Genomic DNA, 23,470 nt, shown 5'->3' on the forward strand with positions numbered 1-23,470 from the left:
AAGTGATGGGAAAAGGCCATTTGCATTGCAAACAATGCAAAAGTGAAACTAAAAGAATTTACAACAGACATTTAGTTGGTCTGGCTCCACAGGCCAAGAACTAACCGGAACCGGTATCTGAGCAGCATAGACCAGTAGAAGTAGAACGACACTCAGTGGAGTGCATATCTCTGCTAAGGCCCAACTGTCTCCTTTTGAAACCACATTCAAATTGTCATGATCCTGATTTTTATTTGAATCCGCTCTAAATTGCACACAGTCATAGATTTCATTCCCCTTAATATCCATGAATTATTCTCTGATGAATGAAAATTATGAAAAAACTCAAACAAAAGAAAGAATTTTGCATCTGTACCTTAATTTTAATCAACACCACAATTTAACAGATTCCTCCTTGGACCCATGTTCCATCCTTCCACCAGGTTTCATGGGAATCTGTTCAGTTGTTTTTTTTAATATTGCTTATGTAATATTGCAATGTGCAAGGGGTGAAACCATAACCTTCTTTGCAGATGTAAATATGCTGTGAAAAACTGTATGTGACTATTTTACTCTGTTACTTTACTGTTCTGTGCACTGCCAGCTCAAGATGATGACAACTCAATCTCTTTAAACACATTCACACCTTCAATTCATTAAGAGTGATGAAGGAAGCAGATAGACTCTGTAAACACAATTAACATTTTGAGGCTTCATGGCTAACTTGCAGACTCTTTCCTTCTTGCAGGATGTCAGCTCCAGCTGCAGACAGTTGTGCGGTGTCGGGACAGGTATGAACACCTCTGCGGTTCCTGGCCTGGGATTGCCTCCCCTGTCACAGCCATCATTCCTCTTCCTTACAAACAGGAGTTTTCCTTCAACGGCTTTTCCACTACTGCCATCGTCTGTCACCACGACTGAGGGAAGGAAGAAAGATAATTACAAGACAGAGGCAGCAATAACTCACCCCACAAGGTTAACGCTAATAACAATGGTGGCCCGGCAGCTGTAACTGTCAGATTGACAGTGTTCCGCAATTACACCAAACGATGGTAAACAATCCATCATAAAAGCTGCTGTGGGCCACCTGTTACACAATGGCGACAGGGAAACGATCAGATACTAAAAGACCAATGCTTAAAGAAAAAAGGACATGCACAGTCAAAATGAATAATGAGTTATTACTGTTATTAAAGCTAATATCTGCTACTTACTGCACTGTAGTTATTGCCACACATCTGCCAATTACACAAGCTCACTGTGGCAAGAGATGATAGTGGATCTGTGTTACATACACAAATTACTCTCCAGCTCAGCTCATTTAAAAGCAGGAATTACAGGAATACTATCAGGCATCTGCTGCGTGCATATTCATTAAACTATTGGCACGAAACTGTCATTATACATACAAGAAGAAACATAGATCAAATGATATATGCAGACGTACAGGTGCAGAGAGAAAAGAGAGGCCCGCACTTTATTAAACAGGTTCCTGCACATTTCACTGTCTCTGTGATGTGCAGCAGTGATGTGAGTGTGACCCCGGCATCTAAGATGTTTTAATTCTATGTGTCATTCCAGGTAGTTCCTGGGGTGGACTGTAATTAGGAGCAATGCTGCACTGATCACACTGCTGTTACTATCACACACTGCATCATGATCTTTCAGGTATACCACAATATCATGTAATGTATTTAAGTCACACACACACACACACACACACACACACACACACACACACACACACACACACACACACACACACACACACACACACACACACACACACACACACACACTCATTCATTCTCCCACATATACCACTGTCTCTTTCACACAGTAATTTGGTCTCTCCACATAAAGTCTCATTCCTCTGAGTTTCACCTAGCTCACACACACAGTATATTCATCATGTGTGCTCTGCAGTACATTAAGATCAATTTTAATTTACATGCCCAAAAAATGAATAGCTAATAAAATCAGAAACTAGAATAACCCCTGGATGTATAGCAGCTTATCCACTAACCAGAGGGTTGGTTGCTTGATGACACTCATTGACATAGTACATGGCCCCTTACCCTATCGTTAACCACCCCACCTACATCCCTTCCTCTTACCATGACCAATACCTAAAGAAAACTGTCAAAATGTCCTCACTTTCCAAAAATGTCTTCACTCTGTAGGGTTTATGTTTAACATGGTCCTTGCAAAGATATAAGTACAGGAAAACACACACACACACACAGTCATAACAGTAATAGTACTAGTAATAAGCACACAGCATAATAAGGTACTCTCCTTCTCCCACATTCACCATAATTCTCATCATAAACTCATTTGGTCTTTCCCACAAAAACTATCCTTTCTCTTTCTCTGCTGTTGCTCTTATGCAATATTTATATTCAAACCCACTAACAGTAATCTCCTTTAGTGAGTAATAACAATCATTGTTTCTCATACACACCACTGTACTGTCTCACAATAAAAGAAAACAGTATATGTTGGGGGGAGTAAAATATGAAATGACAATGGTATGTGAAAGAGTGATTCATGGTCTCAACAACCTTTTCAACAGACACACAGATGTGTATACATGTGTTTGCATGTTCATACGCAAACACATTAAACAGCATAAACACGTAGTGAGCAGAACGATTCTCTAGTGAGATCACCTCCTCGGGGTGAGTCGTGAGGTCAGCCGGACAGATTCTACTTTCATTCAACAACTTACTGCAGTTTGCTTAAGTGATGAATGAGCTGTTTTCATGATCCCCTGCTTGTATTAACATGGGCTGAGTGTCATGTCACTGTTGCGTTACCACAACGGCTGAGCCAACGTGTTGCAGGAGACTTGTTGACCTTGGAACCCAGGATCATCCTCCCACCCCGAAACTGCAGTCGTCATTAACACCTCAGACATCCTGAGAGTTGTTTTTATTCCCGCTATCTTTTTTACATTCCAGTCGACCATCAGCAGCTTGAGAGCTATGAAACAAACATGACGCAAACCCACAGAGACAAACACACACAGACAGACACACACACTAGAAATCTCTGATCTGTCAGACCACACAATATAAACAAAGGAGTTTGGTATCTCTATCGACAACGTGTCTTGTCTGGGTGCTGGTAGATGGTAGATAGGTTTGTTTTATTGAAGAATGTTATGTCAAAGTGTAACGCGCTTGTTATGATTCTGAGTCAGATCTTTACCCATCAAGTTTTTATTCTTGTGCCTTGTGTTTACCTCTGGTTTGTTTTACAGGTGACAGAGAGCGGCAGGCGGGAGGAAAAGTTTGGCTGAGATCGTCTCGTCCCCGGCAAAGAGGAGCTGCAGGTTACAAAGGTCACCCTAACCTGAAAGGTTTCAGCATGACACTAAAGTAAACACACCGCACATTATGGCACCATGTCTTATCAGGGAACCCTTCATTGTTTTTTGCTCTCGTAACACCTCCTTGGCCTTGTTAAGACAAAACTGTGACCTTTAAGTTAGTTAATGGTGGCTTATGAATATGTCTCCTGCTCCATTATCGCCAAGTCATGATTGTATTCTCAAGGGACATTTGCTTATCAACAAACTAAGAGATCATTTAAAAAACTTTTACATGAATGTATATGAAATGTTTGTCTCTAAGCAATAATATTATTCTCATGAAAAGGTTACAGGAAACTAGGTTCTTAGAAATTCTTGTGTATTTGATTTCGACAAATTGACGCTGTTGTAACAGACACATTTCTATTTCAATATAATTTTTTCTTTCATCGTGATCCGTGAATTATTTCCTGGGTAAAGAAAAAAACTGTGGAAATGTTGCAATGTTAAATGGATCCGCCCCCTGATCTCAATTTAATGGGTTCTCTCAATACCAATAACCTTCGACCAGGTTTCATGTTTTTTTGGTCAGTTCTTGCTTACAACCAAACCAAACATGCCTCTCATGCAGTGTCCCTCCACAGCTACGTATGTTCGTAAGATTCCTCATGTTGCACCACATACCTGCGTCTTGATTTGCTGAATGATGCTATCCTCATCAGATAACAAAATGACACTGTCCTCATCAGATAGTGTGTGCACTATCTACACATGCACATGGGCTGGACTGATAAATTTAGGTACGTGAGGAGACGGACAAACCCACACTCGTCTACACAAACATGCGGTTTTTACATTTGGCCGTGAATTGGATCCTGCTGTATCCGCCGGTGTTTCCTCATCAGTTCTTTGAAGATCAGTTTTGGAGGTGATGTCCTGACTCACTCTCTTGGCGCATCCTAATCCCTGATGAGCAGAGCGGGAGAGGAGGGGGAAGTGCGTGCATTTGACTAAACCAGGAACATGCAAACTAATGCTTTTCACAGACTCATATCAGGACACAATGGGTCCACTTTGCTGTCCTGTAATGGCTGCAGCCTGTGCATTCACAGACTGTCATTACTATGGGTGATTTAGAAATATGCAGACCAGTGGGGCTGGGGGAGCAGGCCTGAACTTGAGCATACTAAAGAGCCCATTAATCCTTTTTAATTCTATTAAGAACTGGAGTACAGCTGGATAAAAGGCCAGCAGAGTTCCAGAGACTACGTCTATAATGCCTTGGAGACTCACAGTGAAAAGCTCTTACTTAACAAAAATGTATATGCAAGAAATGTTCTTTTCCTCTTCAATTTTGAATCAATTTACAGCCTTCCTTCTTTTTCACTTGGGTTGCGTTAGAACTGTGGAAAGAGACCTCACGAGGGACTGAGCCGGAGTTTCTTAAAAGGAATTTGGTTGGACGGGATGTTTAGATGTTATCAGAGTTAGACAAAAAAATAAAGTATGATACATGTGTACTTTCCTCAGTCATAAAGAGCTATGCAGGTGTGCTACGTGCCGCCTGCAGCACACTTACGTATCTGCACGTTGATTTGGATCTCCACTCCCTAACATCCGCCTTGCTATTTTTTGCACCTGTCCAGTTTCGCAAAAATCACAATCTTATCAAGGAATTCCCCAAAGTTAAATATAAGAAAGACAGAGAAAGTGAGTTGATTTATTTTTTCTCACACTGAGGCGTCAAAGACAGTAATGGCTTTGAACTGTTGAGATAAGAGTTCAAATACCCCCCTGTTCTAAATGACCACAGTGCCAGGCTGCTGTGTGCACAGTCGCAGCAGTGTAAACAGTGAGGCCCTCGCGCCTGGACCTCAGTAATGTGAGCACACGGGATCTGCCTCTGCTTGTCGACCCCAATTCATTCCCATTAAGGCCAAAGGGTTAGGGAGGAGGACCGCGGCCGTGGCGTGAAGGAGACGTCTCGTTTGACAGGGTGTGTAAGCTAAGCTCAGTGGAGCGACCTACCTCTGACTCTGCTCAGTCACACACACCTAAACACAAGACAATAACAACCAGTGAGACACACACAGATCGTCAAGAACCTGTCACACAAGCACGGGCTCATACGTTGCTCAGGAATGAAAAATGTCTCCTTAGTTACAGTATTATGAAACAAAACAGGCCTGAAAACCACGATGATATTCCATCCCACCCTGACGCCCCACGCCCACCACCCCACTCTCCCCAATCTACCACCCCATCTGTTCTGCCAACTGCTCCATTACCACCTCTCCATCATTACTGGACCACTTTTCCTGCTCTTCCATTCCCCTTATACCTCAGCATTATGGGCACACCCATTACTGGAGCTCTCTCTTTCCCTCCCTCTCTCTCTTAGGCCCTCTGTGTGATTCAGGCCGCTTTTTTTATTCCCCTCCCTCAGCCTGGAAGTAGTTGGAGCAAAAGAAATGAAAAAGAAAATGCCTCAGACGGCCCAACTTGTATCTGTCTAAGCAACTCCATGGCAGCGGGGCCCCCCCTGAATCGGCCCATCATGCTCCACTGCACTTGAAAAGGACTGAGGGCAGGGACGGGGCAGAGTGAGGAAGGGTGAGAAGGGGAGAGGGGGCTGCAGGGAATGAAAGAAACCGGGAGAGCGCTGGAGTGGAAGCTTCCAAACACTACAGGAGTCTAAGTCACTTATCATTGCAGTGTTGACATTTTGCTTCAGCAATATATATGACTGTATAATGACTTCTGTCTTACCTTTCCAATTCTGCTCTTGAGTAGCCAGAAACAACCCAGATGACATAAATATTGTGACACTGAGATCTAGTATATGTGTCTGGTTTTCTTATCTTTTCTCAATACCAAAAATAAAGTAGAGGACGGAAGAGGTTAATACATTCAACTTTTATTTTATTGGTTTGGTTTTTTTGATTACAGTGGTTATTTCTGCCTTTCAGGCATTCACAGACAAAACAGACACATGACAATAAATGGGAACACAAAAAATATAGCTTTCTGATAATATCTGTGGCTCAGTCTAGTAGTTACAACAGATACAATAGTAAGTCTCCGTACCTGATCAACACAAATGTAAATACAATCACGTACATAAAACAGGTATAAACTGTCCAGACTTGGAACTAATACTTTTAAAATTCTGTGTGGTTTATAAAATGACATACCTATTTACATTCAATTTGAATAATTATAATTTCAGGAGGAAAAAAAACAAATATAGTGTATGAGTCTGACATTAACAAAAATAAACACTGATTATTCAAACTTGTGATAAAATATATAATATTGATTATAATAAGAAGGTTCCATTATGTACGTTCAAGTGCTATTAATAAAGATGCACAGGAGAGCCTGTGGGGGCGGCTCTCCTGTCAGAGTGGCATAAATCAAGGTGCAGCTCAGAGACTGGAGTCCAGGGGCAAAAGTCAAAGGTTAAAATTCAGTCGAGCCTCCACCTCTGAGACACAGTCAAAGTGGTTAGTAGAGAAAAGTGGCAGCAAAGGGGAGGCGGAGTTACCTGATTCCTCCTCCTGACACTGCCCTAAAAGACAGATAACATTGCGATACAGCACAAATGCTGTTTTCTTACATACAGGTTATTGTTTAGTGATGCAGGGCAGTGTGATTAGAGCAGTGGCACATCAGGCCACTGAAGGTAAAAACGGTTACGAGTTGAAGCCAGTGGTGTTTCTTAACATCCGAGGTGTGATGGTCTCAGTTCACAGCTGCTGGGTAAAGTTTTTTTTACGAGCGGAGGCAGAGGGTCAAAAACAAAAGAGGAGGCAGGAGTTTTCTTTTTTCCTCTTTCTCTCACCCAGTGACAAAAGAGTGACCAGCTCTGCTTTGAAAGCTGAACCGTGTGCACTGACAAGATGCCTCCATCACAGAAGAAAACAGGTCCAAACTAGGAACTATTATTATTATTAGCAGCTGTTGAAAAATAGACATTTTTTATTATTTTTTGTTTTTCATATATAAAAAATATCTGTAATATTACTATGCAGTTCTTTTCACTGGACGGGTTTGACTCACAGTCGTATGTGCTTCTTGAATTTCGTGTGTGTGTGTGTGTGTGTGTGTGTGTGTGTGTGTGAGCATGTTAGATTACTGTGTGAGTGTGTGTTTGCATGTGTGTCAGTTTGCCCATAAGAGCATGCATGTGTAGATTGTACTCCATCACTTTTATCTAAGGATAATAATTCCCTTTCTTAAAAGATTTCTCTCTCTCGTCTCTGCTGCTCGCCCGTGCTGTCTGACATCATCTGGTTGCTGGAGTGACAGCGTGCGCCTGCTAACAGACAGTTTGCTGGCTGGACAGTGGACTCTCCAGGGACATGCTCGTGGGAGACAGGTCTGGACGGGCGCAGGGCTTAAACATGGAGGAGATGTGGAAGGCCTGCGGGCACAGACGCAGAGCATGTCAGGAGATATCAACAGACCACACACTGTCAATCATCTCCTGTTTATAAACACCGTTAGAGTGGGGAAAATGGAGGGGGCTATTGTTTAAGCTAGCCCCGTCAACAGAGAACAGAGGGAAACTAATCCCGTGAAGACAGAGATAACTGTTGATCTATTTAGACAACGGTGATTTTCAACATACCACCCAGTACGCAGTGAGGCCTCCCTGGATGAAGCCTGTGAGGACGTCAGTGGGGTGGTGACGGTAGTCGGAGATGCGGCTCAGGCCGGTGTAGATAGCGATCATCACTAAGAGGAACTGTATTAGCGGGCGCAACAGCCGGGCTCCTCGCCATGACAACCGTGCCTGTAGGTAGAACTGTAGAGAAGTACAAATATATTGTTATTGAATTGTTCCTGATTACATACAAGTGAATATAAGCCTGTGGGTTCCCACGAACATAAACTGATAATTATGTCTGTAATGACTCAAGTTCTCTTAATGCAAGCATCCACTCTGCTGCCCAGAGGGGAAAAGGATGCTTGGCACTAGTCCATTAACACTAAACCCCATTTCCTCCTTTTGTTCATACTCATCTCCTGCATTAGCGCTACACTGCAGAATGGATGTTTGTGCCTGCGAAAATGGGGTCACAGGGCGAGCGTGAAGAGTGCAGAGGCTTTATGAGGTGGCTGGAGGTCTGTCTGGACCCGTCAACCACTGGGGAGCACGTGGCCTACATTCCTGCACCGGGACCGACCCTCGCCGGGTCCTTCTCCTCCTCTCCTATCCCAGCTGACAGCAGGTGTAACTGTTGCTGCCTTACACTCCAGCAGCTGTTCCACAGTCCTGGTGGCATGTAGCTACAGGTTCAACAAATTCTCTCCTGGTTGTCTGCTGAAACACTAGCTAGCAGTGAGCTTGCAAAGCAGGCGGTGCCTTTGTGTGTGTGTATGTGTGTGTGTGTGTGTGTGTGTGTGTGTGTATGTGTGTGTGTGTGTGTGTGTGTAGAAACAATGGAGGGCAATGTGAAGAGGTGAGAAAACAGGGGTAACTAACACTGAGGCTCTTGTTTTTCTCAAACCACTTTTTTTTCCTTCAGTTCTATGCCTTTTCATTCCTCCCATTAACCCCCCTCCACTCATCCTTGTCTATGTCTTTCGTGTCGGAGGGGCTGCTTTTCACTTGGACTTCTATGGTGCACAAGTGCAAGTAGGAGAGGTGGTGATTTTCATTTCCACAGCATCGCCTTCACTTCATTTATTCATTTTAGCCGCACACACTCAAATATTTAAGCCACCTAAGACTATAATTTTAGGGTTAATGACAGGGAATACCTGAGGAATACAAAATGGATAATTATGTGAATTTGCCTCCCTCTCACTTTTCTCCCCACAATGCACCCATGACTACTGGGCAGCGTGAGCAAAAGAGGGAGATGAAGAGATGGAGGAGGCTGGTGGGGGGAGAGGGGAGGGTGTCTAGCGTTGAAAGAAACCTGTCGATCTCTCAGCAGGCGCATTCAGCCCTCCACCCCCTCCTCTAAATGAGACCCACAACAAGGCCTCCTCTGTCTGCATGGTCTCTTCATCTATTCATGTTCCCACTGTGGAAAACAGCCCCCCTCCTCCTCCTCCTCCTCCTCCTCCTCTTCCTCCTCCCTGTCTCGGCAGCTCTTTGAGAATGGCTGCTCTCAAAGATCTCCTCCCTCACGATCGGGAAGTATGAATATATTTAACAGCACATGTCTCGGTGTGTTTGCGCATGTTTAATCATCTTATTAATAGTTGCACACAGTGTTCTTGGTCTCCAGGGAATGTTGTGACTGCTAACTGAGGTGAAAGTGAGAGCTCTGCTGTAATAATCCCCCAACATTGTAAACACAGCACCGAATGCTGTAATCATACAACACTAGCTCAGGTGAACGCGAAGGTCACATTCCAGTGTGTGTGTGTGTAGGTGTGTATAAGGTAGAGGTGACTTACTGCCAAATAGAGCATGGTGTACATTGCAAATGAAGCATGGCCAGAGAAAAAAGACTTCCTGAAAGAGAAGATCAATACAAGACGCTGGAGGTTAAACATTTACTATATGAATCATTTATTTTATACTCTGCCCTTACACCTAATTATTTCAAGCAAAACTTCTCATGCGCGCACGCCACACACCTCGCCTCCTCCACCATCTTCTGATTAGGTTGCTTGCAGGTGACCTGGGGCACATAGGTGCCCGGAGTGCAGTTGATGGACTCATAGGTGATGTTGCACACCGACAGGAAGTTGGGCCGTAGGCGTCCCACGCTCAGTTTGGCCATGTTGGTGAGAGACTGACCCACACAGCAACCAAATAGGAAGCTCCCCAGCTCCTTGTACAAGCACGACACATAGCGGTTTCGGACAAACGCCCGCGAGTGCACACCTCGGAAACGTACCCGGTAGCATTCACCCAGTGCAATCTGAGAATAGAGGTGAGACGTTTTAATCTTAAAACAAAGACATTACACCATATTAAAATAATGATATATATATACTCTACAGGTATCATTGTCTTACTGTTAAGCCAGTGATGATTATACCACCAGCGATCAGCAGGCTGTCAGGGATGGCCTCTCTCTCCACGTAGGGATAGGTGATGCTGGCGTCTCCGCAGAAGAAGCCACGTCTGTAAGGAGTCACGGCCTTCAACTCGCATGCAAAGAATGGAATGGAGGCTGATGAGATGTGGAAGATAAAGGGAGAAGGGGGGGGCAGGCAAAAAACAAAAGATGGCTTGATGAGTGTATGAGCATGGGGTCTGTGCAACAAGGATCACAGAGACAGCAAGATACATAGATGACATGAGATCCAACATGACTTCCAGATTCCCGGGAATCAAGCATTCCACACATAGCTGCTTCGACCAGTGGAGCAGAGGGAGAGATGACGGATGTTGAAGACCGATGAGACACAGAGATGGGAACGACAGAGGAGGATTAGGATGATAAAGCACAAAGGCGATATCAGAGAGCGTGTTACACAGAAAATTTCAGAGTGCTGAAAGTAGATGATAAACCCGGTGTAGGAAGGGCAGGGTATTGTTTAACAATGATGCTTTGTTCCACTGAACTATGCTGACATTTAGTTTAGTCCGCCTGATTTTACATTAACAGCTGTTCTAAATACGAGTTCACGATTTGTTTCTTCTAATCTGTATCAGGTGAAAGAGGTCAAGGTTTCGCTTACACAACCTCACAGCCTGATGGCGAAGGTACAGTAGGGAAAACCTGTTCAACATTTTTAATGGGGGCAAAATGAGAGATGGCGTTCGTATCCTAACAAATGAAAGCTGAACAGCCCTGCTTTTATTTTTCTTATGTTCTAACAGCCTGTAAAGGCCAGTCCAGCCTGCTCCATTTCTCTGTCCCTTATCCCATGTCCCCTTGTCACCCCACGGAATGCAACGAGAACATGGGACTAATCATTAACCTCTGTGCCTCTCCCCATCGTCCCAGGCTTGCTGGTTGGCTGGAACGCACCCAGGCGAAAACACAGCTCCTGCCAGGGAATCTCTCAGACTACGTGACTGAGTAGCAACACAGCATATACACAAAAACAGGCCAAAAGGAACAAACAGTTGCACACAAACACAGGACTTGAATACCTGACAGAGGTAAATATGTCCACATCTTCCAGTTTAAGTACTACAGTGATATCACAACCATTAACTAAAGTCAAGCTCTAATCAACAGATTTGAGTCTTTCAGCACTTCAAATGCATAAAAGCAACTTTTTGCACTGAACCTGATGATACAGCCAGGCTATAACTTAGTGTATATTAGTGAAGTCTGTGGTCGAAGTCACCCTGTCCTGACAGAACGACAAAACACAGATAAAACCCAGCCCACTTCCATTTATTTTCAACTGGGCCTGAGCGAGGAAACGAGAGAGGGAAACACGTTGCAGCTGGATAGCAGAGGCTGTGACGCCAACAGAGAGAGAGAGAGAGATAGGAAACACCTCTCATCTGACCCACATCTCTCGGCCATCTACAGGCGTCTCCTCACCCACGCACCCACATCAGATCCACCTCAGTCACACACTGACACATCCACAAACAGAGGTCACATACAGATACCATCTGTTTTGATTTTAAAATGAATTTATACAAACTTATCTTGAAATTCTGTATATATATATATATATTTTCTGATAGGAGAAAACAGTTTGCCTGAAGTCATGTTGATTAGTTTATATTAGCTGAAATGTAAATGAAACGATAAATACTTTGTCACAGGTCTATTTCAACATTTAGTACATTCCTGCCACCTGCATAAATCGCGAACACATTTCTTAATCTCCTAATTGTAATCCCTTTATCTCTGTGCGTCATACCTTGGTGGGGAAATGCTGGGATATGACCTGGTTCATCTCCAATTTAAAAGAAGTGGTTGTGGATTTTGTTTAATTTCATTTAAATGCAATCCACTCATTTTCAACTGGAAAAAAAGTATGACTTACATAGTCTGCAGTTCCCAGGTTAGGGGGGTGGAAGATTGTGCTAAAGATTAGTGTGTGTGTGTGTGTGTGTGTGTGTGTGTGTGTGTGTGTGTGTGTGTGTGTGTGTGTGTGCAATGTTAAGAACGATCTGTATACAGTGTTTTCAATGTAACAATCAATATAATCTTAACCCTTTAATTTATATTTAATAATGATATGTTAACCTTGAAAGCTTTTTTCTTTGTGTCTTTAACATAAGAAACAGACTGTAAAACATATAATAACAGGCCGATGGCATTTTTACACCCTTGAATTCTGTAATTAGTTTTTACCATATCCTATCTCAGTGCATTTTTGTGTTTTCAAATATGTTGCAACATAAAAGTAGAGAATTTGACATTTATCCTGCCATTATATTAACTCAGACTTTCTCTATGCCTATTTCACAAAACTGCAATTCCACTCTCAATAATCAATATTAAGCTGATGGATACATAATGGACAGATTCTCCCTGAAGGCTTAAAATCTCTAGCTTACAGTAGGGATCATTTTCAATACATACGGTGGTCTAATGGAAACCATGGAGAGCTGAGCCAGTTAGGAGCATATTTTATTACCTCAGGCCTGCCAATACTGATGGCTTGTCTTTTCCCGTTTTTGGATGAAGTTCATGAACGTACTTAGCACTAATGTCCATGAGCAAAGGTCACTCCAGTGTGGCAGTTTCTCATTAAAACACATCCACCACTTTTATCTGTGTATTCCACGAGTGAGTAGTAATTCTCAGTGTTGTTATATTAAACAAAATACAAAGTGTGGGTACTTAAAACCACATGCGGTGGCAGATGGTTAAAGAGTATCTCCACAAACCTATACAAATTACTAGCCCCTACGTCACAGTCGCCCCTCAGCACTTTACAACGGCAACTTCAGTACAACGGTTTTCACAACAAGACACAAAAACACTTCAGAGACCCCCACATCATCTGTCACGCAGCTGTGAGCCAACCTCTGCACCTGGCCAAGACGTGCTCGAGAAGAGAGCCAGGCGAGGAGGGCCTGCAAGGGGACCGAAAAGGAGGCGGAGGAGTGGGTTGGCTCCCACAGCAAGGCCCAAATGTGCTGCTTGCTGGGCCTGACACTCAAAGCAGGAATGCTTTCAAATAGTCAAAAGCGACAGAAAGAAAAGGAGGGGGGAAGACGAGAGGGAGGGAGAGAGGGAGCAGAGGAGGAGGAATAAGAGCAGAGGGGATATGTGCCTCACTCTGAGAAACTTTTCTGGTTCTAATTTACACATCTATGACCACAGCCCAGAATGAGCTCACTGCGAGAGGAGAATAACAACAACTGAAGCAAGTAACAAAAAAATAAACTCTGGAGAAAGTGATTTAAGGCAACGTAACGCAAAGAGGGCAGATGGTGCATGCAGATGGACATGCTTTAAGGTCATGTTGCTGAACATCTGCCGATCAATACGAAAACTAATAACTTGACTAAAATTTATGGCCAAAGGACTAGAAGATTGACAAATAGGGGTGAGGTGTACTAATACTGGGGTGAGAGAAAACTGTAAAGATGGAGCCAAGAGAGATGCTTCAAGGGTTTCTCTACACAGAACAGCAGACGGAGGCGATTAGTGGTGGTTCTGGAATGTGAGGGTCAGAGATCTGGGCTCTGCTGGGACCCGCTCTGTAAACACTACCCCGCCTCAACCAGCAGAATACCCCCAAATGCACATACAGGCTCAACACACTCACATAAAAACCGCACATGGATGCAAACAAACCAAACCCGCAGACTAACAGACAACCAAACAGACCGTGAAAAACCAACTAGCACCCACAAAAAAAAAAACCAAACAACTAACCAACCAAATAAACCATGCTAGAGCCAGAAACCCACATGAAGTCAAACACTCCCACAGTTGTGCATTCAGGCAAACAGCCCATTCACATGTTAACCTGAATGAACTGCCATGGATGCTGTATCCTGATAGATTGGCACAGCGTGACACATAGCCTAAAGCTAAGTCTAAGTCACAGTGGCATCACACCCGATAATATCTGACTGTACAGGCCTCGTTCTGAATATGCCCTTTGATAGAAGTGGAGGACAGACAATTAGTGACCTGTTAACACAGATCCATGTGGCCAGCAGCTTCCACTAGGCCGAGCCGAAGCCACAGCCCTGGTTTCTACAGCACCCTTCAGGGGTGGTCCACCCTCCGCTGGGCCCCTCGGCATCTTGCATGTGCCAGTGTTTCCCAACAAACTTTTAAGCTGCTTGTTTACTTTTAAGTCACCCTTGCTAAAAACGATCATAAAGCCAGTAAACTGAATTGCTAAGTGTCGTAAATTGAATTTGTGCAAGCAAGTTAATCCCACGGTAACAGCATTGCAAGAAGCAATGCGAAGGCCCTGCCGAACACTAACAACGGTCTGCTGTCGGTCTGGATCGTCCTCGACAATTATTTGTGCAATAATGACTTTAACTGCACAAAGCTGTCTCTGTAAGCTGGCCATGATCCGTCCTCTCATCTCATCGCTATTCAGTCTGAGTCAGGTGCTTTAAAGATGAAGCCAATTCTTTTATGTTTCAGCTGGTAAATAAAAAAAGTCTTTGTTTAAGGAGGGAGTCCGGGAAGAGACTGCACCATCACACACACACACACACACACACACACACCATTGTAAGGTAGGTAGCACTTGAGATGAAGTCATTTACACCAAAGCTGTGATTATGATTGGCGACCATAGACTGCAACAATTAAACTAGTGTGTTCTTGAAGGGGGTGTAATGGAAATGTACATGTTGTATGTTTGTCCTCTAATGTTTTCACTCATAATCGAAACCACCATGATCTAAAACTTCACATTTTCTGCTGGAAAAGAAGCTTCAATGCTATAATGACCCTCCACAGTGGAACTGGGAGAAAAACTTAGTTTGATGTGGCTCTGAGTTATTTTTACCACTTGTGTGTGTGTGTGTGTGTGTATGTGTGTGTGTGTGCGTAGTTTCCTTATTATAAAAACCTGCTCTGTCTTTTTTCTCAGACACCTGCTGAAAGATTGACCTCTTTGCAAAGGCTTGAATAAAACTCACTAAAGGCAGCTGGGTCTCAACCAACTTTATTGGTGGTTCATCTCACTCTTCCTTGGTGGCCCAATCCAAGTAGTCGAGAGGTGGGATAAGGGTGAGTGGCCGCCTCCTGCACTGACACACACAAACACACACCTTTTCCCATAATTTCCTACATTTGGTCTGAGAGGCTGATCTGTTTCGTCTGCCCTGATCGCAGCACAAAGAGAGTAATCAGCGAAGAACAAAGAGGGGCCGAGGAGCCACAGCAGCTCTGGATCTTTGTTCACTATCTGTTAACATCAGCATCTGCTGCAGCTGGACTCCACACAACCTCTTTAAGTAGACAACTACTGCTTCACCCTTAGCTTATATCAGATTCTACTGATTCAGACTCACAAGTTTGTTCTATTTATACGTGGTCTTTATGGCACACGGTGCATGTATCCAGGCTCCAAGAGAAAGTAGAAACGGAAATATTAATTGAAGCTTTTGATGAGCCAAATAAAAAAACCCACACAGAACAAAACCAAACTCCGGGTCTGAAGTAAAATATGATGGTTTTTGGGAGCAAGGCGGTCTTAGCTGCCTTTATGTTGTTCACCTTCAACCATCGCCCCAGGAACGGTCTCGCTCACCCCTTCCACTGTTACTGTTGCTGCTGGCCAGTGGAGACATGTCTCCCACAGCTGCTTCTGTTCTTTCCACACTTCACTGACCTGTTTCCTGGAGCCCGGCTCAGGAGTTCAGGGCATGAGTGGTGAGGTCTGAAGTGGGCTGTCTGTGTGCCTGTCTGATTCAGCAGGAACATAAAGGACCCGCCACTGTGGTATGCACCTTGAAAACTTTAAAGGAGTTCACTGGTGGTTTTTGTGGCGGGAAGGTACGAGGGTGTGCCCAGGGAGCTAAGGGCGAACAGTCTGCAATGTGAGAAAGACACAGAGCTGTGGTTCAGACTGCAGGGGAGGTGTTTGGCATCGAGCGGCCTGATTGCGGAGGGCTGCAGGGCAGTTTTGTCAGTGTTTTGGTTTGGAGAACATGTTTGCAAAAGAAGAGTTGGAGCAACTTCAGAGAGAAAATTGTGGGGAAAAAGGAAGACAAACTCGAGCAGGTGTGATGTGACACAATGATAAAATGTTCCCAATGATGTGTAGCCACGCCATGGCGCCATGGGGGTGCTGTCTAAGTCTCAGACAATATGGGGACAGACAGAGGAGGACGAGTCATTAATTCTGACAGATGCAGAGGCGGGGCTACAGGCAGTACTCGCACTCAGGTAGATGCTTTGATGGTAAACCTCTCCAGACCCATTCTAGCTAATGAGCACTGAGGATGAGAGTACTACTCCCATCTTTATTCAGTCATTAGAACTAATACCTATGGACCGTCGTGGGCACTTATGGAACCATCTTCGAGGAGACGATTGCAGCTGTCTCATTAAAAGTTAATCTGAAGCTATTTGGTGTCTAAACCTTTCCGATCCGTCTCCGAGTTCTGCTTCCTCCTGAGGACATAAACAGACAGCTGTAGATAAGATCCCTTAGGCGCCCCTGGGTCTGAACTCTGACCCCTACTGTAAAAACCTCAACCCCTTCTCTCTTTCCACACTTCCCTCTGCTCTCCTTCCCTGGGGCTGTTCACTCATTCAGGCTCTCACTTGCCCCTCAGCCTTCAGGCAAATGAGACATCTCTGAGGCCTGAGTTGCTCTGTTGTGCTAATGGGCTGGGGAAGTTGTATTGACAGCACAGTACGGTGAATGCAACAGTATATACTGCCTATGGAAGGGTGCAGCTAATGGATTCATGAACCTCTGCAGTGCTTTCTAAAGGGAAGGAGATGCATTAATGCTCTAATGAAAGAAAGAAAGTGAAATCACTTCCTCCACTAGGTAATGGTTTGACTGATTCATTTTTAATGGCTCTACACTTGTCAGCGGCCGAGTGACGCTGATGTGTTTCATAACTTTGCAGCGTGTGATCGTGTCCTAAAATGCAAAGCAAAACAGAACCGGCAAATTTGTCAACAAAGAGCACACACATGTCAGCTGTAGTAGGGCGTCTGCGTTTGCTGTCACGATGACACAAATATACAAACATCCACACCCACACTTTTCCTCGTTAGCACGCACAGGCACACACACAGATAAATGCACACGCACATGAGAAAATGTAATATTCCTGGCCCGGTACACACCAACATGCTGTGACGTGTTGGCCTCTCGCTGTCTCACTCACTTGGCGGCTTTCTCTGCCAAAAGAACAGAACCAGGAATCCTCTCACATAAACCCGTCACCTGCCCCAACACACACACACACACACACACACACACACACACACACACACACACACACACACACACACACACACACACACACACCTCGCTACATTGCTGGAACACCTTCAGCCCCAAAATAGAGACTGTCTGAAGAAAAGAAGAGAAAAAGAGGAGCTGACAAAAGCAAAGATAAGCTGGAAAGACAGGGCCCTCTTAGAATTCAGATCACTAGGGTAGATACCTATCGTCTCGTCCTGGCATGCTGCTTCTCGTCTTGAACAAAAAACACACTCACACACTACAGCCATCAACTGATTCCAGGTTTTTGTCTCTAAAGTATCCAAAACTGAGTTTCACTATTGAATCAATCCCTTTCTTGTTTTAAATAGATAAATCGATGAGCTTTGTCTTTAACTCAGCCTAACAACTTGTGCAAATCAAGTATGACACAATTTCACAGTTAACCCCTGGAGGGAGGTCAAGCCGAGTGGCAATTGGTCTGTTTTCCAAAGCCGTATAAGCTGACGGTTGTTGCCACTTCCAGTCATTTCCCAATTACTCTTCAGAGAAGCAATAAACTGGCTTTATTGGGGTGATGATAGAGTTGGGACCACCTGTGCAGGAGGGAAACAGCAGTGCAGGCTGGGAGGCCTGTCCCTGCATGTTTGGTAGATATGACAAACACCTGAAACCTTCTGACCCCCAGTTCTGCTGGACGCTAGATCTTAGACGCGGCCACAGGGCAGAGATTCTGTTGCCTCTCTCCTGGTCATATCTCCACACTAGGAATGTATGCACACACACTTTAACACACAAACAAACACTTAAACACATTCAGGCATTTGCATTCTGTCGCTTACACGGCACTAACTGACACTGAGCTGAACCAGAACAATCCTTCTCTGTGGAGCATCCATCACGTGCATGTCAGAACAGACCCACAAACAACCCTGCCTCAAAACCGAAACAATGATAGACGAGCCAGGTGTTGAGTAACAGCGAGATCAGGTAACCTGAGTCAAAGCCGTGGCTGATGTCCTTAATTTCCCAGCATTCCACAGACAGATTTAAGTCCATTCATAACACCACAGCATACTAACTTTATGTCACCACTTTAAATCTGAAGTAAACAAGGAGACACAAGGAAACCTCACAACACAAGAATCCCTCTTGTGCTGATGGCATAATGAGGACGGATGCTTCAGGGTAAAATTCCACAGTTTCACTTGTGAATGAGCCCCTTTACAGAATGAGTAATGTCGGCAGGTCAACCGTCTGAGAGAAGCCGATGATGGCGGTCTTAAAGGAAAATTGCGTTAGTCAGGGATAAGAGGATTTAGTTAAATGAAGGGCCCAATTCATTTCCAATAAGGGATGGCATTGAGTACCAAGTGCCCACAGATGAGTCAAGGTCAGGCCTCTGCTGATATGATAACTGACACGATGGTTCACAAAGACAATGCAAGATGCAGTGAGACCGCTGTGAATCTGTAAGTAACCAAAACGCTAATGAACTCTACCAGTGTAACAATACGTCACATTGTACAGTTTCCTCTAATGTTGTGCTCTCGTTTCAGTACTGTTGAGCCATCTGAGCACTTCACCACATGTGTTGTTTATTAGGTAATGTTGATTTATGTGTTTTGTAAAACTGTAAATCAACATTTTCTGTTTTTGCTGGAGAGGAACTCAACTAAATAGGTCAGAAAAAAAAACTGAGCACTCACATTTCCATGTTGGAGGCTTCAACAGAAACCTGTGAAATGTTTGCTTTGCTTGCGTTGTACAAGGTAGAAGTTAAGAAAAGTTCAACTTTTCAAGCAGCACCACAGGCACCAGCCAGTCACACTGCGTTTAAATAAATACTCGAGTGCAGGCGCTATAGGCAATCAAATCACGTTAATGCAAACACATTTCCTGTCTGACATAAAACATCAGAAAAAAAGGAAGATGACATTTGTGAACGTGGTTTGTTTTCATCTGGTTGTGGAGTTTATTTCCCTTTAGCATTTCATGGACAATGAATGGTCCACCACAAAAACCTGAAACTGTGGTTGGTTTTTGTCCTTGTGATGTTTGCACCAGCTTTCGTTGTGAAGTGTTCCAGCTCAGTAAGACCTTTAGAAAGATGGTCTGTAGTTTTAACAATTACTAAGAATTAACAGAGATTCCACCAACTTCTGGCATCTTTGCACGTTTTTGCAGCAACTTTGTCCTGCACCGTTGTGATGCGGTCGCCATGACAAAATCCATCAACAGACAGACAGCTGCCAAATGTTTTTTAACCGCCTGCTGCCGCAGTAGGTGTCTCTATGACCACGCTGTGCCGTGATAACAAACACACACACAGACTCACGAGGTGAAAACAATATCAGATGCACTGTCGCGACTGCTAAAGAGAGGTGAGGGCATGCAATCTAGTGAGAAAGCAAGTGGCATGTCCATAGTGTGTTTTAGGAGGAGAACTGAGTGACACCATTTCCTCCATTGTGCTGACTGATGCTGGGTCACTGGCCACTTCCTGAACACACAACAAAGCTGCTGGGACGTAAGCAGGGCAAACAGTTAATAGCATACCTGCAGGGGTGAAGAAAAAGCATTGGAACTAGTGCCTCATGCTGCTGTTTTGTATGCCAGACAACTTCCTGCACTCTAACTGCCAACGAGGCTGAGACCTGTCGATCTGCCTTGACGGGTTCCACCTCTCTCTCTCGTGCATCCCAGACCAAATCAGCCACACAACATGGATGCTCCCCTCCCTATCACAGTCATGTGATGACACAAGTCTAATTTTGGGATTTCAGATGATTCCCTCTTCTCAGCCTCTAATGCACAATATTTCAATTTTCTCCACTATGTTTATCTAATTACTGTAGATTCACATACAGCATACAACATAGAATAATCTCCCAATGTATGATGCTTTATCTTAGTGTATTCCTCAGAAACACAATAATAAGTTACACTAGAATCTCAACACTGCCTCAGGTTGGGTATACTGTACACTGAAGGACTTGAACTGTTTGTATGCGTGCATCCTTCTGCAGCATAGTAGAGCTGCAAAGATTAGAAGATGACTTTAAACTTTGACTTTCCTTGATGCTAAAATCTATTTCTTCTGATCAGTGTTGTAAATATTGTAATTTTTGTTGATGTGTTCAGTTAAACGCAACATCTATTGCACTTTTGTCCGTCTTAGGAGAGGGATCCCTCACATGTGGCTCTCTCCACCACCTCCGGGAATAAGCATTTTATTTATAGCATTTACAACTGAGGTTTTTATACAAAATAAACAATAGATTAATTAGGAAAATAATCAGATTAAAATAATCATCAAATTATCATGCAAAAGCATTTCCAACTGCAAATTAACCTCAAGGTTTTATGACGGTGGATGCACGATAAATTATGATTTTGCACAATAAAGTTGCAACACAATTGCTGATTTATTAGTAGAAATAAATAAATCATTAAATCTGATATAGCGTATGTACAAATATAGACTGCTTTGGACCACTCCTACTCTTAAGTCACTGTCCCCTGACTTGTGCACATGCTGTTGCTGCATGTTTTTCGGATTCTCCCAGTGTGAACTGTCGGTTCAGTGAAGTCTGTGAGTTCAGTTGTGACCCTGCGGTGGAAAAACGAGGCTGAAGAACTGAGGTGATTTTCGGCGCGAGAACACGAAGCTTATTTTTAATCAGAATCAATTCCCACGGGTTACCATGGGAACAGATGAGTACCCGGGACAACTCTGCTCCTGCCAACTGAGCGGGCCCCCTCTTCTCCACCTCCATCTTTTCATCCCTCCATCTTCTCATCCCTCCATCTTCTCATCCCTTCATCGCGTGCACCGAGGGGAGCAGAAACTTGTCTGCCTCTTTGAACACTTTCCCCTTCGACTTCTGGAAAAGTGCTTTGCAGCTTCGTTAACTTCAATCGTTTCCCAGCTTCGTGCAACCTCTGAATAAAAGTCAGAATGATTTACAAAGCTGGTGTTGACATGTGTGGAATAAAAACAGAAGCAAATGTAGGCGTAGGGGTCCTTTTAAACCCAGTAATGGTCAGACTGAAATCATGGAAATTAAATGGCAGTGCATCTGTAATAACACAACACGTAACACACGTATTCTTACCGACAAAGAGACATATTAAATCCAGCCCGACCAGCATCTTGCTCTTGGTGCAAAACGAGCTCTCCTCTTCCCTTTGATCGAGGAAATGTTTGCCGGCTCCGTTCTCCATCCCCTCCCCGGGAACTCCGCTGTCCGCCAGCGGCAGCTGCAGCTCCCCGTCCCGGGGCAGCGTGCTGCCGTGGGTGCCGCTGGAGTTGAACTTCTGCATGTCGAATGAGTAGCTGACAACTCGTTTTATCGGGAAAGTTAGTCCGTTGTTGTTCGTCTCTCTGTCGGGGATGACTTTTAAACTTGTTTTCAGTCCGTCCGTCCCCGGTGCGACTGCTCCATGTCAGCGCGGGTTTGACAGCAGCAGACCCCGGTCACCCAGCACAGCCCACCCGCTGGTGGGGCCACCGCTTCACGTTGCGGGAGAAAAGTGGAGCTAAGTGAAAACACGACGCAACACGAACATCCCGGTGAACTTCAGCTGACGACAGACTCGCGAGTGGGAGCTTGTTGAAGTTCAATCTGCTTTCAAATGTCCGCAGAGTCCAGCGTTCACATGAGCGTCAATGAAACCGGAGTGAACACCACTACCGGTTCAAACTTTCAAAATAAAAGCCTCTCGATCAACGCCACACGGCTGAGACTGGAGTTTAAGTTGAAAATATGTTTGATTTCCGGTCGTATTCCGTTTGACTTTACGCAGATGAAGTTAAAAAAAAAAATCAATACGGAACGACGAGACTGACGTTGTTGGATCCACCTGATCCAGAGAGTTTCCTGTCCGACACATGCGAGGACACCTCCCACACACGGATCCTGCACCACCCTCTCCACACTTTAGTTTGCATTTACTCCACAGACAAGAAACCTGTGCAAAAAGAAACATCTGCATTACAAAGTCTTCAAATAATCCTCACAAAGTCTGCAGTACTTCTCCATGAGTCTCCATTACCATGTATTATTATGTATTATTCTATTAAAAATCAGGGTTGTTCCATCTTGTGCGCTTATATCTGCATTGCAGCCCAGCAAATGGATTTTTCCACAGTATTGACTCCTGCTGTTTGACTGTCTGGCAGTTCACTACAGACAGCAGAGACCAAACATATCTGAACACACACCATATCCCCCAGGAAACGTGTGATAAGTTTATGTAATGTTCAGAAATGAACGTTGTTGTTAATCAATCAATGGGCTGCATGCAGGTCTGTTGGATTCTCATTGATCAGTTCAGTGTGTTAGACTCATAGACTGTATATAAAGAGGTTAGACTGGAGGTTTCCTGCCCCCTGGTGACGAGGCAGAGGCACAGCATGTACCAAATGTTTCTCAGCTGACTGCTGTTGTTTCCTGCACATGAATGATTGAAAACAACTATTTTCATTTTTGGTTAATAACGATTCATTGCGAGATCCATAAAATGTATAAATGTCCCATATAAAAGACAGGTACAGAGAACAAAGAAACAAACCTCCCCAGTAAAACAACATCAGGCCTGTGACAGGCTTGCTGATGACTAATAATTGTTAGTAGAAGTAAAAGTAAAATGCTAAACATTTTTTCCAGCTTATCAAGAATGAATATGTGCCGATTATCTGTTTTATGGGATGTTTACACATTTTATGGGCCTAATAATTAATTGAGATTACCCAGTATTAAGAATAATCACAATCAGCTACTATTCATATTTAAGAAGCTGGCAAAATAAATCCTTGGCATTTCCCTGTTTTCTTTCACAACTCGTCTTCCAAGTTGTGGGACTGTCAAATCTCACATATTCTCTATATTT

At 43.9% G+C, this 23,470-nt stretch overlaps 1 protein-coding gene across 1 annotated transcript; it reads right to left on the reverse strand.

Annotated features, from left to right (window-relative positions):
- Positions 1–6,192: 6,192 nt before the first annotated feature.
- On the reverse strand, positions 6,193–22,269 carry ppap2d (phosphatidic acid phosphatase type 2D). Its single transcript, XM_020094114.2, has 6 exons — positions 21,694–22,269; positions 10,280–10,437; positions 9,896–10,182; positions 9,713–9,770; positions 7,929–8,105; positions 6,193–7,721 (listed from the first exon to the last, which is right to left on the reverse strand). The coding sequence occupies exons 1-6, from the start codon at positions 21,899–21,901 to the stop codon at positions 7,617–7,619; spliced, it is 993 nt and encodes a 330-aa protein (XP_019949673.1). The 5' UTR covers positions 21,902–22,269; the 3' UTR covers positions 6,193–7,616.
- Between the last annotated feature and the right edge of the window lie 1,201 nt (positions 22,270–23,470).

This window comes from Paralichthys olivaceus, chromosome 5 (genome assembly GCF_024713975.1).
Source record: "Paralichthys olivaceus isolate ysfri-2021 chromosome 5, ASM2471397v2, whole genome shotgun sequence".
NCBI lineage: Eukaryota > Metazoa > Chordata > Actinopteri > Pleuronectiformes > Paralichthyidae > Paralichthys > Paralichthys olivaceus.

What these genes read in the sequence shown, in the direction of transcription:
- ppap2d (XM_020094114.2), bottom strand. Translation starts at nt 21,901, where the DNA reads ATGCAGAAGTTCAACTCCAGCGGCACCCACGGCAGCACGCTGCCCCGG. An exon ending in TTTAATATGTCTCTTTGTCG is followed by an intron (nt 10,438 to 21,693) that starts GTAAGAATACGT and finishes ACATCTCATCAG; the next exon opens with CCTCCATTCCATTCTTTGCA. An exon ending in ACACCATGCTCTATTTGGCA is followed by an intron (nt 8,106 to 9,712) that starts GTAAGTCACCTC and finishes ACTTCTCTACAG; the next exon opens with TTCTACCTACAGGCACGGTT.